Here is a 17,612-nt window from a genome sequence, read left to right as displayed (position 1 = left end):
ATATAAATATATTATTTATAGTAACAGAAATAAAATTAAAGCCTGATCTATTATTCGATTATAGAATTTCCCGGAACCGCTATAACTCACTGACGAGTGGTAAATCGAATAACAGATTGGACTTTACGTTTATTTTTAGTATTTTCAATATATTTTTGGCTTAAAATTTCACAATAATAAATATTGAATCATTTTAGAAAGTAAATCTTTGGATATATAGACCGATCTTTAAAACTTGGGCACTTCTGACCCAGTTAAAAATACTGTATGACCGCTGTTGAATAATTTTGTTGTGATAGTTTTAACAAGTGAGGTGTAGCATGGGTCCAAGTTTTATGAAATAGTATCTTATATAGTTCAAAACGCAGTTAATAAAAGCAGTTCGAAAGTTCATGTGATTGTTAGAAATTTTCTGTTATGTTTACATACAGGCTGTGGTGAACAGTACTGTGTCCTGTAACATGACCTTCACAAAGACGTCTCAGAAGTTCGGCCAGTGGTCTGATGCCAAAACTGGAACAGTTTACGGCCTGGGTTTCTCTTCTGAAGCCGATTTAAACAAGGTAACAGATTTGTGTGTGTGTAAAACCCCTTTCTCCAGTCTGATTTTTGATCAGTCCATTTTCCGTCTGATGATTTTGTTTTGTAATATTTCTTTAAAACTAAACCATGCTATGTTAATCTTAAATGTTAATAAATAAAGTGGTAAAATCCCTTTAAGAAATGTATAGTAGCTAAATATTTGTTAAATGTATCACTTAAAAATAGTATTAGTTCTTGAGAATTTGAGAGAGAGATAAACTAACTGAATGTTGCATAGAACTTCATACATTGAATGAAAGAACGGTACATCCAAGTTATAGAGTCTTGAGATTTCCTCGAATTTACTAAAACAGATTGTTTATTTTTTTATAAACGTTGAAAAACCAAATGTCTTTGCTGTAATGTTCCAACACTTTTTTGTGTAAAACTCATACTCTCAATACGCAAAGTATGAGGTCGATTTTCGTATGCTAGTACAATGGCTTGTTAACTATAAATGTTGAGAGTCACCACTGGCGCAATGTTTGGCCATATATATTTGGTTCATGGCAAATTCTGGATCATTCAACAACGTATATTAAGTGTCACCCCTATAGACTTATGGTTGTATGATTTTGTGACAGCCCTTTTCAAGAAAACGATATAACAAGATAGTTAAAGGAACTGTTCAAAGTAGAACCGAACGGTACGACGTTTCGAAGAAAGGATCCTGCATTGATTTTCACAGAAACAAAAACAACTTTCCATATAGAATTTTCAAGACAGAAGTGAGCTCTTAAACTACACACCAAACCAGTCCAGAGCTGCAGCTTATACACCTAAAGAAGGTTTGGGTAATAGAACTGAACTGAATAATTGTTGTAGTAGAAATTAGTTTACAAATTCCCAGACATATCTCGAACTCAACACTATTTTTGCGAAAATATGACAAAAAGTCAGTTGTAACAATTTCATTCAATCACGCACATGTCGTATTTTCTGAGCACCTTCAAGAAACTTGTTTTTATCTTTTATTTTCATTAACGTAATTTTTAATCAGTTGTATAAGTACAACAAATGGTGTGTCCTGTGAAAAGTTGGTCAAATTTTATCATTTATAAATGTTACAGATAATTGTAAAGGATGTAGTTTTTACGGAAGAGAATGTTTGTTTGTTTTTTCTTATAGGATGCGATTAGCCCTTGGTGTTTATCCAGATAGTGCTCTCATTTTGTGTAGTTTTGTTCTCTGAAAAGGTCGTTATTTTAATGGAAAATAATTGGTGTGAAATATTAGCCTTTGCCACCGTTTCCTTTGTCTCTCTCTATATATATATATAAAGTGTAAAAATCTATATCTGTCTGTCTGTCTGTCATCTAACTACTTCTAGATCGCTGGTTCAACTTCAACCAAACTTTGTGGTTTGATAGTTTGAAACAAGGTACATGTTAGTGATGGGTTCAGAACCCCTCTATTCCTATTTTTGTGACTACTGAGCATTGACGTAAGCTAACTATATTTATAGACTACGCCACGTCTTCAAAAAAGTTCTATAACACAACAGTCATATCCTGGAGGAGAAGGACAGACAAACGTCTTATATATCTCAGAGAGTGCATTAGTACTCTCTGTGGATAAAGGTAATAAAAGAAAATGACCGTCACTATTGCAGTAATTCATAACCTCAGCTGTAGTTTTTACACCAACGACCACCATAAGGCTGATATGAAGAGACGTTTTTCCAGTTATACCCACTTTGATCAGTGACAATTCAACTACGGGCCGTAAGACACTTCCCCGTCTAATAATCATCAATTAGTAAAACTTTACATTCTTCTGATCAAAATAGATACAAAAGAAAGCAAGATAGGAAGCAAAGAGATCCTAATGTTAATTTGAGAAATATTTATAACATTTCTTTTTAATCACGTGAAACACTGTGTTTACCTCTTTCTGAAAAGTTACCCTAATCAATGCACAATGTATATCACGTTTTAAGTATGTACCTATGGAGTTCTAAAAGCTTATACAAAATATTTCGTGAGATAATAACGAATTTGTTGTAACACGTTATGTTATAAATAAATTGTGTGAAATTTAGAATGTTTCTATTATTGATCATAGTATCTACACCCATATCTTAAGGTCATAATCTGGACAAGAGGGACACCTCAGCTTGTTCATTGTAACACACGTAGTTTGAAGCTGCTAGTGTTTTGTCCATGTTATTTTAATAATGGTAATGATTATAAGGATATAAAATATGATCTTGAAATTAAAACTTATAGAGACAACACTTACTATATTCGTTGATTTAGATAATGTTCGCACTGTGTTGGGAGGTGCCGAATAGTCTATTGTTTTGATAGAAATAATACTTAAATAATCGTATGGTTATTTAAAATAATATGAATATTATAAACCCATTTATGATCGAAATTTCAAAAGCATTGAGAAACTGAAGTAAGAGTTCTATTATCTTACTTTATGCTTACTATTTATCAAGTCAGTATTTTAAGAATCACGAAAAATAGCAATCCGTGACTGGCTAATCACGTCAGAGTCCATAGTTTATTAAAACAATATAGACGTTTTTATATTTTTCTGGCAAACTATTTGTCGTACTACTTACGCTTTTTGTGCGGCAATTAATAATTGTGAAACAATAGAACTAGCTACGTTTTCCTTCTTGCAATAAACTGTAGCGAGTGCACATTATTTATTAGAGCTTGAATATAGCTGCGAATTCTTATTTTTATCTGTGAAGGGCGATGAAAGTTTTATACGCCATAAAAACCAAAACAAAAAAAAACTTGTTATGATAGTGTTTATCACCCTGAACTTTTGTCGTTGTTTTCTTTCGTAATTACTAAGCCGCTTCATATCAAATCCCTTGTTGTTAGGCCTAAGGCTGAGTGGATTTTATTGAATAACATCTCTTCTTGTATCTATGGCTGTATCACAAGTTATTTTAATGATCGTTCATAAAGATTTGGTCTGTTTGTAATTTCGCATAAAGCTACACGAGGGCTATCTGAGCTAGCCGTCCCTAATTTAGCAGTGTAAGACTAGAGGGAAGGCAATAGTCATCACCATCAACCACCAACTCTTAGGCTACTCTTTTACCAACGAATATCGTGATTGACCGTCACATTATAACGCCCCCATGGCTGAAAAGGTGAGGGTGTTTGATGTGACGAGGATTCAAACCCGCGACCCTCGGGAGTCGAGTGTCTTAACCACCTGTAACTGAAAAGTATGAAATTAATCTTGTGTGTTAAATGCAACGTAGTCTACGTCTTATTTTACTGAATATATTTGTAAAATAAATTTTAATTCCTTCTTCTACACATGAAACACGTATACTCCTCTTATTTTGCGTAATAAATTAATTACACACGTTAAAACTTTTTCATGTTATGTATTTGTCCTGACATTACAATACACGAGTTATAAACGCTAATAAACAGCAGGAACAAAGGCGTTAACTGTACCTAAATCTGTAAGTTAAGTGCCAAATGAAGTTGACTGAATATTATATTACTTTGAACTGAAGTTAGTTCATCCTAGTAATAAAACAACCTGTAAAAGTACATACATATTAACTTCTCGTAATGTAACTAATGAGAAGCAGGAAGTTTATTATCTTTCATGTAAGTGGATTGTTTTAGTATAAACTGAAAAGTGAATAAGTATTTTATCTACATTAAAATTCACTGGCGCTTGATGTTAAAAACCTACATTCTAATAAACAACGATTCACAGTTTATGCACTCAACAATGATCCTTCTTTACAGCCTCGTTCTCAGGGCTGCAAGAATAACACTATTTATACCCTTACGTAAACCACCATGATACAATGTACACGTTGAACAATTCCACATCTGGTGGCAATATTTCCATCACATCCATTATCATTATTTTAGATTTCATCCCTTTTTTTGCATTTAATTATCTCAAAAGATTAGTATTAACGTCGTTTTCAGGTTGTGCTGATAAAACAGTTTCCCATTGAATGTTCATTAATGTTGTTTTTAACACTTTTTTTGTGTTCATTCATTTGTATTTTAATATCTTCTCGTTTGTTCCTATGTAAAGTTTTTCACATTCACGTGATACTTTATATATATATATATACACGCCAATTTTTTTTAGTCATATTAAGAATATGGATACCTTTGTTTATCGGTGTATGTATTGGAAAAATATTTATATGTTTACTAAATCCCTTCTTCAAGTGACAAAATAAACCACTTATAAATTACACTACCAAACAGTGTTTTTCACCTTTTCAACGTATAGTTTTAATTTAATATTTTCATCTCTGTTTTCTAGTATTTAAAAGCTGTGTCAACAATATGAGGATTAAAACCTCTTTCTACTGCTATGTACTTAATTAATTAACTAATTATTAATATTTTACTGTCTACGATATACTTTTACTATCCTATCCACATGAGACTGAGAAAAGTAGTTTTCCGAGATTTGGTGTGAACGAATGTTTGATGTGACCGAATGATTGGAGAGAAAAGTTTCGACAAAAAGTAGTTTCCAAGAAACATAAACAGCTATTTGTATAAGGATATCTGATAGAATTGTCTATGTTATTAACATAATTAGCAAAAAGAGTCAATTCCTTTTTACTATGCTGCCGTACCAAAAATGTCATTAGTGTGAATATGCGTGAATCCATTAAGATAATCAAGTGTAGAAAAAGTAAAACTGAAATATTGGTGGACCTAATGGAAATGTTCTCAGCAAATGGTGTAATTGTTTTCAATATATAAATTGCATTATGGTGATATAAATAAGTGTGATTCTTGCAAAACATTGCACTGCTGAAGATAACGTGATAAACACGTAGAGGGTATGATGTTATTTCCAGTCACGTCAGGTTTTTTTATTTTGTACGGTGCAGTAAGTTATTTAGTATTTTATTGTATTATTTTTTTAATGCGACCGTTTCCAGTTTCAAAAATTGTCGTTTATTAAAAAAGCTATTTATTAAAATACGAGTTTTTAACGTTGCTTCTAAATACTTTTAAAATAGTAATAAAAATTATAGTAAAGCTAGCATTTTATCTCTAACATCACTGCACTGCAGGTAACAGGGCCACGTGTAACCACATGGTTAGATCCCGAACTCTGAATAAGAATTTCTAGGTTTCGCGCTTCTTTGCTGCAGGAATAAAAAACTACGTCCCGTATTTTGGGCCTTATGGGGCGTTATGAGTGACGGTCAAATTCCACTATTCGATTAAATTAACCCAAGAGTTGGTGGCGGGTACTATTAACAACTTGTCTCTCCACCAGTCTTTCCCTTGGGTGGTTGTGTGCGAAACAAAACGAACCATCTTATATTAAAGTAACATTTGTTAAAGATTAGTGAATTGCTAAGCAATTAGAAAAATATTGTAATTTCTACATAGATTTTGATAATTAATCTAGTGAAGCTGTAATTCAGAATTAAACCTAACTCTTGAATATCTTAATTTCACTGGCAATCTATTACAACCTTAATCAGTGATGTCGAGAAACCCACTTGTTGAGAAATTTATATGCAAAAACACGGCTCGTTTGGGTTGAGAAAATATTTTACATAGAAGAGCGAACAACGTTTCGACCTTCTTCGGTCATCGTCAGATTCACAAAGAACCGAAAAAGGTCGAAACGTTGTTCGCTCTTCTATGTAAAATATTTTCTCAACCCAAACGAGCCGTTTTTGCATATAAATTATTACAACCTTAGTTTTGTAGTTTAAGATATAGTGATATTTAGAATGTAATTTTGAACATATTAATATATAATTACGATAGATGATTTTGAGTTTTTCATCAGCGTAATTTGTAATAATAATGTTAATGAAATCAGTTAAGTATGATGAGCGCACTGATAGCATAACATTCACATAATAATACACGGTCTTCAAAAACTGGATTGCGTCGTACCTATCGGGCTATATTGTGTGTAGGGGAGAGTCAGTTTACAGCTTGTGTTCTACCAGAAACTTTTGCGGAAAAAAAATTAATACTAATTATATTTGTTTCGTTTTTGTATCGTTTGAGGTGCTTTACTTGTATGTAAGGTACATTTTATCTTGAACTTGTGACATACCAAATACGCTCTTAAAGGAATTTCAGTGGATATAATTACCGAAATCCGCTAAATGTGTTAATTATAGTAGTAAGTAAATTTGACTAAGAAGAGATTAAACGTTAGGTGAAAAGTGGAGAAAATCGATATTTAAAACGGTTGACAATACTTGGTCGATGTAATTTACCAGTTTGAAGATAATACTATCGGAGTGCGACAGCTATTCGGATATTAGATTTAAGAAATACAATACTGGAAATTTTAAGTGTAAGAATATAAGTTGGGGGCTTACGTATCGTAAATGCAAGAAGATCAGAATATTCACAGTATATTTAGTCCTGAGCCAAATGACATGGAACACAATTTATCAACAGCTAGACTTTGAGAAGCTTGAAGTCAAAGCCAACATGTTTGAGACTAATCAAGTTCGTACAAATTGAAACAATAAACGTGTGAAGTCAGCGAAATTAATCAAACTAATGATGATCTAAAATAATGCCGAAGATACAAAGCTATCCTTATATATGTTTTATGCTTCATGAGGCTCGGTATGGCCAGGTGGTTAAAGCACTCTATTCGTAATCCGAAGGTCGCAGGTTCGAGTTCCCGTCGCACCAAACATGCTCGGTCTTTCAGGCGTGGCGGCGTTATAATGTGACGTTCAATCCCACTATTCGTTGGTAAAAGAGTAACACAAGAGTTGGCGGTGGGTGGTGATGACTGGGAGTTTTTCCTTCTAGTCTTGCATTGCTAAATTAGGGACGGCTAAAGCATACTGCCCTTGTGTAACTTTGCGCGAAATTCAAAAACAAACAACATACACTTTGTAAGTAAAAAAAGAAGAAAAATAAAAGTATTTATTGATTTTTCTACCCTCTGTACGTTTTTCAGTAGTAATTCCATTTTCTCTTATGATATTGAATTCGGAAAAAAAATCGTAACATAAGAAAACGACGGATTATCTACGAGGAAAACTAAGTTCATAGTAAACGAAAACTACTATAGCAAAGTTAGACATGTTTTGATTTTTTTAACGTCTCTGAATCTTCAAATTTCATTATCAATGTTGTAACAACGTATACTTAGGATCGTGATATTGAAGTAGAAATGAAAGTTATATAATACATTGCCATGCTATCTTTGTTGTTGTTGTTTTTCTATAATATATATATATATATTATAATTCTCAGTTTGTATGTGACATGTTGTGGATAATGGATAGAATCTGCAAAATATCTGAGAATGTACAACCAACAAAAATTATATATATGTGTATGTGCGCGCCTTATTATTATGCTTTTATTGTTGATTTCTCTAAAGGCCATCTGTAGGAGCCACCGGTCTTAACAACTTTCATTGCTGTACAATAGCGTTGTTTATCAGTCAAAATGTCTTCTCAAGACAGCTGGTCTGGGTATTAAACCTTTAATTAAAATAAAGTACAGATCAAAAATTCGACCTTATTAGGTCATCTTCAGGTTAGCAAAAGTTAAATGTTTATTAGTCAGTCGACTCTAAAATGACGTCACAAAAGGGACACTTAAATGTTGCAGTATGTACTGTCGTGACGTCAGTAAAATGTGCATATGCCGTAAATCACGAGAAAAAATATGGACTGTGTTGGCTATAACATAGCATGACATATGAACTTCAAAAGCAAGAAATAAAAATATTTTTACTGTTAAAGTTAGGTTTAATTACTTTCAAAACAGAACACTCAGTGATCTTACACAAGTACGTCTAGTTTATAGCCGTTTTTATCCAGATATCGACACAGAAAATTGTAACTAGATTGTCAGCCTAGTAAATTAAACATAATTCTATGAATTAAAATCTGTATAATAAACCTAATACAAACGCGTCCGTTCTAGGTTCTATGTACAATGACAACATATTTAGTAGAATCAAAAAATAATTTAGCAAAATCTATAATATTTTATAATAAAACCCGTACGTCTGTGATCTTGTTATCATTTACATATTAAACAACTTAATGTTGGATACATGTGTTTTATTAACGAGAGAAATTACGTTTTCACTGTGTGTGTGTTTTCTTTAGCAAAGAAATCTATCTGCTGTGTACACCGAGGGGAATCGAACCCCTGACTTTAGCGTTATAAATCCTAAGACTTACCGTAATCCTACCAGGGGACCGTTTTGACTCTCGGATGTCGCTTTAATATTCCAGAGTTAATCTTCCATAGTTCCGAAACTTAAAACTCTTTTTAGGCAGGAGTAGGGTGAATTAATTTACGAGAGATTTTATTTCTTGCTTTTTATTATTTATATTTTTCGTACGCGTGCGATACCAAGCATAGACCGCGCGTGTGTCAGATTTGATTTTTTTTTCAGGTAGCCAAATACATCAACCAAAATACAGGTTTGACCTCCTGAGTCCAAAACTGTAGTAAGCTCAAGTCAGTCAAAAGACGACGGAGCTATGACATAAAAATTTATACTAAATAAACTTGGGTTTGGTTCAGTTTTAAAATCGCGCAAAACTACACGAGGGCTGTCTGCGCTAACGATCCCTAATTTAGCAGTATAAGACTGGAGGGAAAGCAGCTTGTCATCACCACCCAACAAGAACTCATGAGCTACTCTTTTACCAACGAATGGTGGGATTGACCGTAACATATTATCCCACTCACAGCTGACAGGGCGAGTATGTTTGATGTGACACGGATTCGAATCCGCGACCCTCAAATTACGAGTCGAGCACCCTAACCACCTGGCCATGCGGAGCCTGAAAGAATCAGAGTTATTCTATGAGCCGCTGTGCCGCGGGTAGTAAAAATGTATTTCCTGTCAATAATGTGGGTATAGTCTCTCTTACTGAATAACTTGATGTATGTTTTATGCATTTACTAGATAAAATAAATAAAAATTGGAGTGAAGAAAATTGTGGGACAGTAGTTGTGCAAATTTCGTCCTCTTGTGAGATTTTGTTATTATTTTAAAATACTTTTCTTTTAGCGAAGAATGCTGTTACACATTCAAATGTTCCGCTTATAATCTGGCGGTTGTCATACTAGTCATGTATTAAAAAGCCAATGGTTCAAATCTCAATATTCTGTTGAATATCTTTCACACTTTCAACTGTAACAATTAATCCGCTATTCGGTTATAAGTGACCACTTAATTAGGAAAGGGTATGTCTGAAGCATGGTCGTTTAACGTGTGTCGTATAAGGTGTTTGTTTTGTTTGAGTCCCCCAATGGCACATCGGTATGTTTGCGGAGTTACAAGAGTTGAAAGTGAGCTTCGATGCCTGTGATAGGCAGAGCACAGATAGCTCATTGTGCTTAACTACAAATAAACAGACTTGTTAGGTTTAAGTAAAATACTTGAAAAAAATAATATTTTTATTTTTAATAGACTTTAAAGAAATATTTTTTGACCTCCCGTATCTTTCGAAATGCATTCAGTACCTAAAACTTATGTATTGTAATGATAGGATTGAATTCGCACTCCACCATAGATGAGTTGACTAAGTTATTTTGTTTCATCTTTATATATATAATGTTAAATACATACGTTTTTTTGTATTTTTATTTGGTGTTTGGTCCAAATTATCCTGCGTTCACTCGTATTTCACTGTTTCAACGCGCATAAAGTTTTGCATAATAATACGACCCTGCATGACCAGGTGGACTAAGGCATTCGACTCGTAATCTGAGGGTCGCGGGTTCGAATCCCCGTCACACCAAACTTTCTCGTCCTTTAAACCGTGGAAGCCTTATAATGTGACGATCAATCCCACTATTCGTTGGCAAAAGAGTAGCCCAAGAGTTGGCGGTGGGTGGTGATTACTAGATGCTTTTCCTCTAGTCTTACACTGCAATATTAGGGAAGGCTAGCGCAGATAGCCTTCGTATAGATTTGCGCGAAATAAAAAAAAAAAAGATCAAAAATAAAAAGCATAATAATACGCGTTTTTTACTAAGTTGGGATTATTCTCTTTACTAACACACGGAAGACTGATCGTAGCATGTCCTTTATCTTGTGAGAAGGCGCCTGATTCTGCTTGAAATGAATTATTCTGGAATTTCGCATCACCAACTGAACATTCCGAGATATACGTTTATTCAAGAAAGTTAAATTACAGAAGCTATCCAACTGCGAAGTGACTTCTATTTTTCTTTCCAGTCATCGAACTGAAACACTAACGATATCGATGGTTGGTCCTTTGATGAAGCACCGTATTTCGGAGCTGACGAGCACGACTTCAATCTATGCAACTACATCTATACTGTTCAGCAATATAAGTACGATTAATCAGAACTGTTTGTGAAGAAAGCTATGATTTTGTGTACAGCATGTAGTTTTATTAGTGTATCATTACGTAAGACGCAAACTCTTACATGTCATTGGTAAAGTATTAGTTTAACGTGTATTTTCTTCATGTTTTGGAAACCCATTTTAACTCTGTACACATGATATATATATATACTTATAGATAGATAGATAGATAGATTATATATGAGTGAAACTGGAGCTATAAGTGTGATACTTGTTGTGTCGTAGGAAATAACCATGATTCGTATTACTTCATCCATGTAAAACTATTCTTTGAAAGTACAGAGGAGAGACAAGTGTCTTTGGTTTTGTAATATAAGTACTGTTTTTAATGGTAGCTTGTTATCTATAGTCATTCATTATGGGCTGAACATGATCTAGTTGTGAGGTCAGTGTTTATTAGCTTGTGTCGTAAAAGGTGTTTGTTAGGGTGTTAGACAAGCCCTGCAACATTAAATATGAATATATTGTGAAATTCAAAGTCAAATCTCTAAGACACTGGTCAGTTGTATATACAAAATATCGTTCAATTCGCGCTTTATGACATATCTTGGAAAATTCATGTAGTCAGATTTAAATATTTCCTAAAGATTTTGGAGAAAGTTAATCACGCTGTATTTTAGAAATTATTTGAAAGCCTTAAAACAGCTCAAATTGTTTTACTTTTTAGATTGTGATTATAATTACACAGGTCTATGATGGCTTTATTGTCTTTGAAGTCTTACATGTTCTACAGTAAAGGCCCGGCGTGGCCAGGCGGTTAAGGCACTCGACTCGTTATCTGAGGGTCGCGAGTTCGAATCCCCGTCACACCACACATTCTCGCCCTTTCAACCGGGTGGCGTTATAAAGTGATGGTCAGTGCCACTATTGGTCAGTGCCTTCCCTCTAGTCATACAGTGCTAAAATATTGTCAATAACATGCTCAATAAATTTAAAGAATTGATTTGTAATATGAGATGTAATATGTTGTACAAATTCTATTCTAGTGTTGCCCAGCATGGTCAAGTGGTTAAGGCACTCAACTCGTGACTGAAGGTCTCGGGTTCGAATCTCCCTCACACCACACATGGTCGCCTTTTCAGCCGTGGGGCGTTATAATGTGCGGTAAATCCCACTATTCGTTGGTAAAAGAGTAGCCCAAGAGTTGGCGGTGAATGGTGATGACTACCTGCCTTCCTTCTAGTCTTACACTGCTAAATTAGGGACAGCTAACGCAGATAGCCCTTATGTAGCTTTGCGCGAAATTCAAATCAAACAGCTGTTCAACACGTGCACTACAATTGTGTTATTGTTTCGATCAGTTTTTAGATATTTTTATCAGTGTGTATTACCTGCAGAGAAAATCTTCTTAGATTTTCATATGGTTGTATATGACCATCTAAAAGTAATATCAAATTAAGTATACATTATTGCTTCGTAGTAAATTCAATATTGTTGCACATTATTTTTCAGCACAACGTAATTAGATTTTTCCAGTCCGGTTTTCTTATTTTTAAAGGCACTTTTATCAACGATGTTACAGAATCTGTATGTTCCTCACGTTTTCTTTTAATATTTTGCAGTATTACCTTACATTTTGTTTCAAAATAAACCACTGTTTGTATTTATTTCTAATAAATTTATCCTAAGTACCTGTCAGTTTACGTGAGCGGAATTTCATTTTTATCATGTTTCTGTCTGAAATTAGCACATTATAGCACTAAAATCTGTTATCCAGATAGTCTTACAAACCAGAATTTGTAGTTATTTTGGTTGACTTCTTTACAATAATAGCTTGAAATTTTTGAAATACAGATTATCCGTGATAATAAAAAAAATATCTTTTTTCTGTTACAATTTCAACGGTAGCACGTTTTCTTCTTTTCGTTTTATTTGTACAACCAATAATAAAGATGTGAGTCGTGAGTCAAAGCGACATTATAATTTTTTAACGTGATAACAACAGTGCAGTAGTAGCAGTAGTGTGTTTTTTTACTTCAGTTGATGATTCATCATCCGAAACGCTTTTCTTTGTGTTGCAAAGTTGGAATGTTCGTTAATCAAAAATGTATCAATTTAAAACCGGCTACTTTGATAACCCATTTATGTTGAATTCATCAAAACCTTCAGTATGCTGTACTTAAGTGTGTTGAAAGCCAGATTTTACGTGTAAAGGTAAAAAGCTGCTTCGTTTTACTCTGTTGTTAAAACATTGTCTCTTCTTCTGTTTTCCTGAATTACTTTTTTATTTTCTTTCATTAGACCAGTTTCAAATGTATTTCAAACTGCTATATCAGGAAAACGAAAATATGTCATTTCACGTAAAATAACATGTTTCATTTGCTTTTAGTTTAAGCGTGTAAATATTTATTTTGCCTAAAATGCAATAACAAAATTACAATTATACGTCCTCGGTTTTGGTCGTATGTATAACTTTAATCAGTTGGAATCGGTCCTTGTTTACTTATCACTTGCGGTTAGTTTGGTTATTTAGTTATAAGTCGTGACCCTATGATGTCAGTTCAACCACACCCATGGAAGGGGTTTTGTATAATTTGATTAGTATACTACGTAGCGTCTGTAGTGCTTCACATGTGTGATGGGTCTTATCAAACCTTGGAGAATAACCTCCTTATTTTTGATTTTAGAATTTTCAATAACATAACACATTTTTTGTTCCTATTCCGATTTTTATAAGATCTTGGTCAGGTTTGCTTTGAAAATAAAATCTTTGCATTGTCCTGTGTTTTGTTTGGTCTTGTTGCAAATAAAGATTCATTTTTATTTTGTTTTCACACTATTTGATCTCTTTCATTAAGTAATTATCAGAAATTCCGATTTCACGCTACATAATATTTTCTGCTGTTACTTCAAATATTCTTACGTGTAAGGTAATTATTGTATCCTAGCGGCTTAGCTAAGTGATGATGTGTGCTTTAGATGTTAACAATAGTTTTACCCGTATTATACACATATGCAGAAAGACTTTCATATTCATACGTTCCGATAATGAATTTAAGATCAGTCGCTTTCTAGCTCATTACAGCACTCGCGTTTACTTCGGGCCCAGCATGGCCACGTGATTAGGACGCTCGGCTCGTAATCTGGGGATCGCGGGTTAGAATCCCAGTCACACCAAACATACTCGTCTTTTCAGCTGGTGGTGTTACAATTTTCGGTCAATCCCACTATTTTTGGTAAAAGAGTACCCCAAGAGTTGGCGATGGTGGTGATGACAAGCTTCCTTTCCTCTTTTCATTGTTAAATTAGAAACGGCTAGTGTAGATAGCCTTAATGTAGCTTTGCGCGAAATTCAAAACAAATGCTTTTCGTTAGAGTGAATTGTGAAGACATTTTTGTCTTATTAACATTTTCAAGATTTAAAAATCTGTTAAAATATTTACAGATAGTAATTATATGTATTAGTAAAGCATAAATGTACATCATCAAAAGTATAAAAAATTAAAGCTGACTTCTTTGTCAGGATAACTAATGTTCGTTACATCAGTGTAACAAATGAAAACGTAATTGATAAAGTGTGCTCATAGCAAATATCTTTTAGTCACAGGTAGAATGTTATTTCATTTAAAACTTCATATTCGGTTTCGTTATTGTATATCGAAGTTTTTAATTTATGCATACTACGTCAAAATAAGAATATGCTATTCTGGTGGTTTGTCGGTTGGACATTAAACTTGAAATCATATAAAATATCAGTAAATACATACACGAAGTAACTTGAGACCTTTAACGTCGTAGGGTTTGAAGAATCAAAAATAAGCCAAATGAGCCACATTTCTCTTAGTCTTTTTATTAAAGGTTTATTTTCTATTCAGAGGTTTGAAAAAAAATAGCATTTCGTCTGCTATGTGTTAATGCCAAAGAAAATTTTCATTCAAATCTAAAACTTGTTGGCTGAGCTGGCTGATGACAGATGTTTATACATCTAAAATCTTATTTATGTGTAGTTTTTTTTTCTATAGGAAAACTTCCTAAATAATGTCAAGATTATTCAGTTGTTTGTTTCCTTTTTTTTTTTTTCAGGTGACAAGTGTAACAGTAGTATGTTACTTTATACGATAAAAACACCATGATTAAACTTTTTCTTAAGGATAAGCGCCTTAGTTCTAGAGCATAACCATAAGTATTTTACGCTTTTATATATCTCTCTTATCATCTTTACTTTTGGTTTGTTTGTTTTTTGAATTTCGCGCAAAGCTACTCAAGGGCTATCTGCGCTAGCCGTCCCTAATTTAGCAGTGTAAGACTAGACGATGTACTCTTTGGACTCTTTAAAAGTTGTGGTCATTTGAGCAGTTTTTCATAGTAAAGACCAAACTGTTTCAGTAACATTGTGCTTAGTGGTCTATTGCATACATCCTCATTTGTTATATCGAGTAAGTAGTAACATGTCAGAAGCACTGTTCTGGCTATGAGGATGTGGTACACTAGTGTTTAGGTTGAATGCATTTTTTATTGGGTTTGTTTTGATCAACCAGTAGTTTGCATTATGAGAATGGGAAGTAGTTTAATGTCATTCACTGTTTTATTGTATGTAGTTTTAGAATAAGATATGGATGGTTTTTAAAAATTGTTTCTAATTCCCAACTTTTTATGATAATTTATGATATCGTCCTACGCAACTAAATAAATTAATTAAAACTCAGTAACTTATTTGGTTATAATTTATAAATAGTTAAATCTGTGTTTTTAAGACAAAATCGTGTTTCAGCTACTAGTTATAGTGTATCCGGTAACAAAATGGTTTAAAATTTGGAGTTTCTAGAAATGTAATATTCTCTTTAACCCTGAATGCCAAATCTAGTTAGAATGTTTTCAGTGACAGCATGGTTCAAAATTTGGAGTTCCTAGAAAGCGAATACTTTTATCTTAAGCAGCTAATACAGTTCTATAATGTCATTGCACACATCTTTTGAGTCTCTGGATGAAGTTTGCGGAAAGTTCTTGCATTCCCTTGTGATGAAGTTTTAGATCTATTTCATATTTGCAGTAATTTGTTACTCAAAGTGTAGGTCATATAGCACCAACAATAAGCTGGGCAACCATTACCAGGTAGTCCATTCCTGTATACACAGAATTCATTGTTACTCAAAGTGTAGGTCATATAGCACCAACAATAAGCTGGGCAACCATTACCAGGTAGTTCATTCCTGTATACACAGAATTCATTGTTACTCAAAGTGTAGGTCATATAGCACCAACAATAAGCTGGGCAACCATTACCAGGTAGTTCATTCCTGTATACACAGAATTCATTGTTACTCAAAGTGCAGGTCATATAGCACCAACAATAAGCTGGGCAACCATTACCAGGTAGTTCATTCCTGTATACACAGAATTCATTGTTACTCAAAGTGCAGGTCATATAGCACCAACAATAAGCTGGGCAACCATTACCAGGTAGTTCATTCCTGTATACACAGAATTCATTGTTACTCAAAGTGTAGGTCATATAGCACCAACAATAAGCTGGGCAACCATTACCAGGTAGTTCATTCCTGTATACACAGAATTCATTGTTACTCAAAGTGTAGGTCATATAGCACCAACAATAAGCTGGGCAACCATTACCAGGTAGTTCATTCCTGTATACACAGAATTCATTGTTACTCAAAGTGCAGGTCATATAGCACCAACAATAAGCTGGGCAACCATTACCAGGTAATTCATTCTCAAAGTACCAGGTAATTCATTCCTGTATACACAGAATTCATTGTTACTCAAAGTGCAGGTCATATAGCACCAACAATAAGCTGGGCAACCATTACCAGGTAGTTCATTCCTGTATACACAGAATTCATTGTTACTCAAAGTGCAGGTCATATAGCACCAACAATAAGCTGGGCAACCATTACCAGGTAGTTCATTCCTGTATACACAGAATTCATTGTTACTCAAAGTGTAGGTCATATAGCACCAACAATAAGCTGGGCAACCATTACCAGGTAGTTCATTCCTGTATACACAGAATTCATTGTTACTCAAAGTGCAGGTCATATAGCACCAACAATAAGCTGGGCAACCATTACCAGGTAGTTCATTCCTGTATACACAGAATTCATTGTTACTCAAAGTGTAGGTCATATAGCACCAACAATAAGCTGGGCAACCATTACCAGGTAGTTCATTCCTGTATACACAGAATTCATTGTTACTCAAAGTGTAGGTCATATAGCACCAACAATAAGCTGGGCAACCATTACCAGGTAGTTCATTCCTGAATACACAGAATTCATTGTTACTCAAAGTGTAGGTCATATAGCACCAACAATAAGCTGGGCAACCATTACCAGGTAGTTCATTCCTGTATACACAGAATTCATTGTTACTCAAAGTGTAGGTCATATAGCACCAACAATAAGCTGGGCAACCATTACCAGGTAGTTCATTCCTGTATACACAGAATTCATTGTTACTCAAAGTGTAGGTCATATAGCACCAACAATAAGCTGGGCAACCATTACCAGGTAGTTCATTCCTGTATACACAGAATTCATTGTTACTCAAAGTGTAGGTCATATAGCACCAACAATAAGCTGGGCAACCATTACCAGGTAGTTCATTCCTGTATACACAGAATTCATTGTTACTCAAAGTGTAGGTCATATAGCACCAACAATAAGCTGGGCAACCATTACCAGGTAGTTCATTCCTGTATACACAGAATTCATTGTTACTCAAAGTGTAGGTCATAT

General features: G+C 34.0%; 1 protein-coding gene across 12 annotated transcripts in view; it reads left to right on the top strand.

The window, feature by feature from the left end:
* LOC143249246 (homer protein homolog 2-like) overlaps positions 1 to 17,612 on the top strand; it is a 262,984-nt gene that overhangs the window by 85,671 nt on the left and 159,701 nt on the right. For all 12 annotated transcript variants that reach the window (XM_076498754.1, XM_076498753.1, XM_076498751.1 and 9 more), the window contains one exon: positions 432 to 563. In XM_076498754.1, the coding sequence (XP_076354869.1) occupies positions 432 to 563 (132 nt within the window). The remainder of the gene's footprint in view (positions 1 to 431; positions 564 to 17,612) is intronic.

The sequence above is a fragment of the Tachypleus tridentatus genome, chromosome 4 (assembly GCF_004210375.1).
Source record: "Tachypleus tridentatus isolate NWPU-2018 chromosome 4, ASM421037v1, whole genome shotgun sequence".
Lineage (NCBI taxonomy): Eukaryota > Metazoa > Arthropoda > Merostomata > Xiphosura > Limulidae > Tachypleus > Tachypleus tridentatus.
Note: the sequence above shows the minus strand (reverse complement) of the source record. Positions and strands in the feature narration are given on the sequence as shown.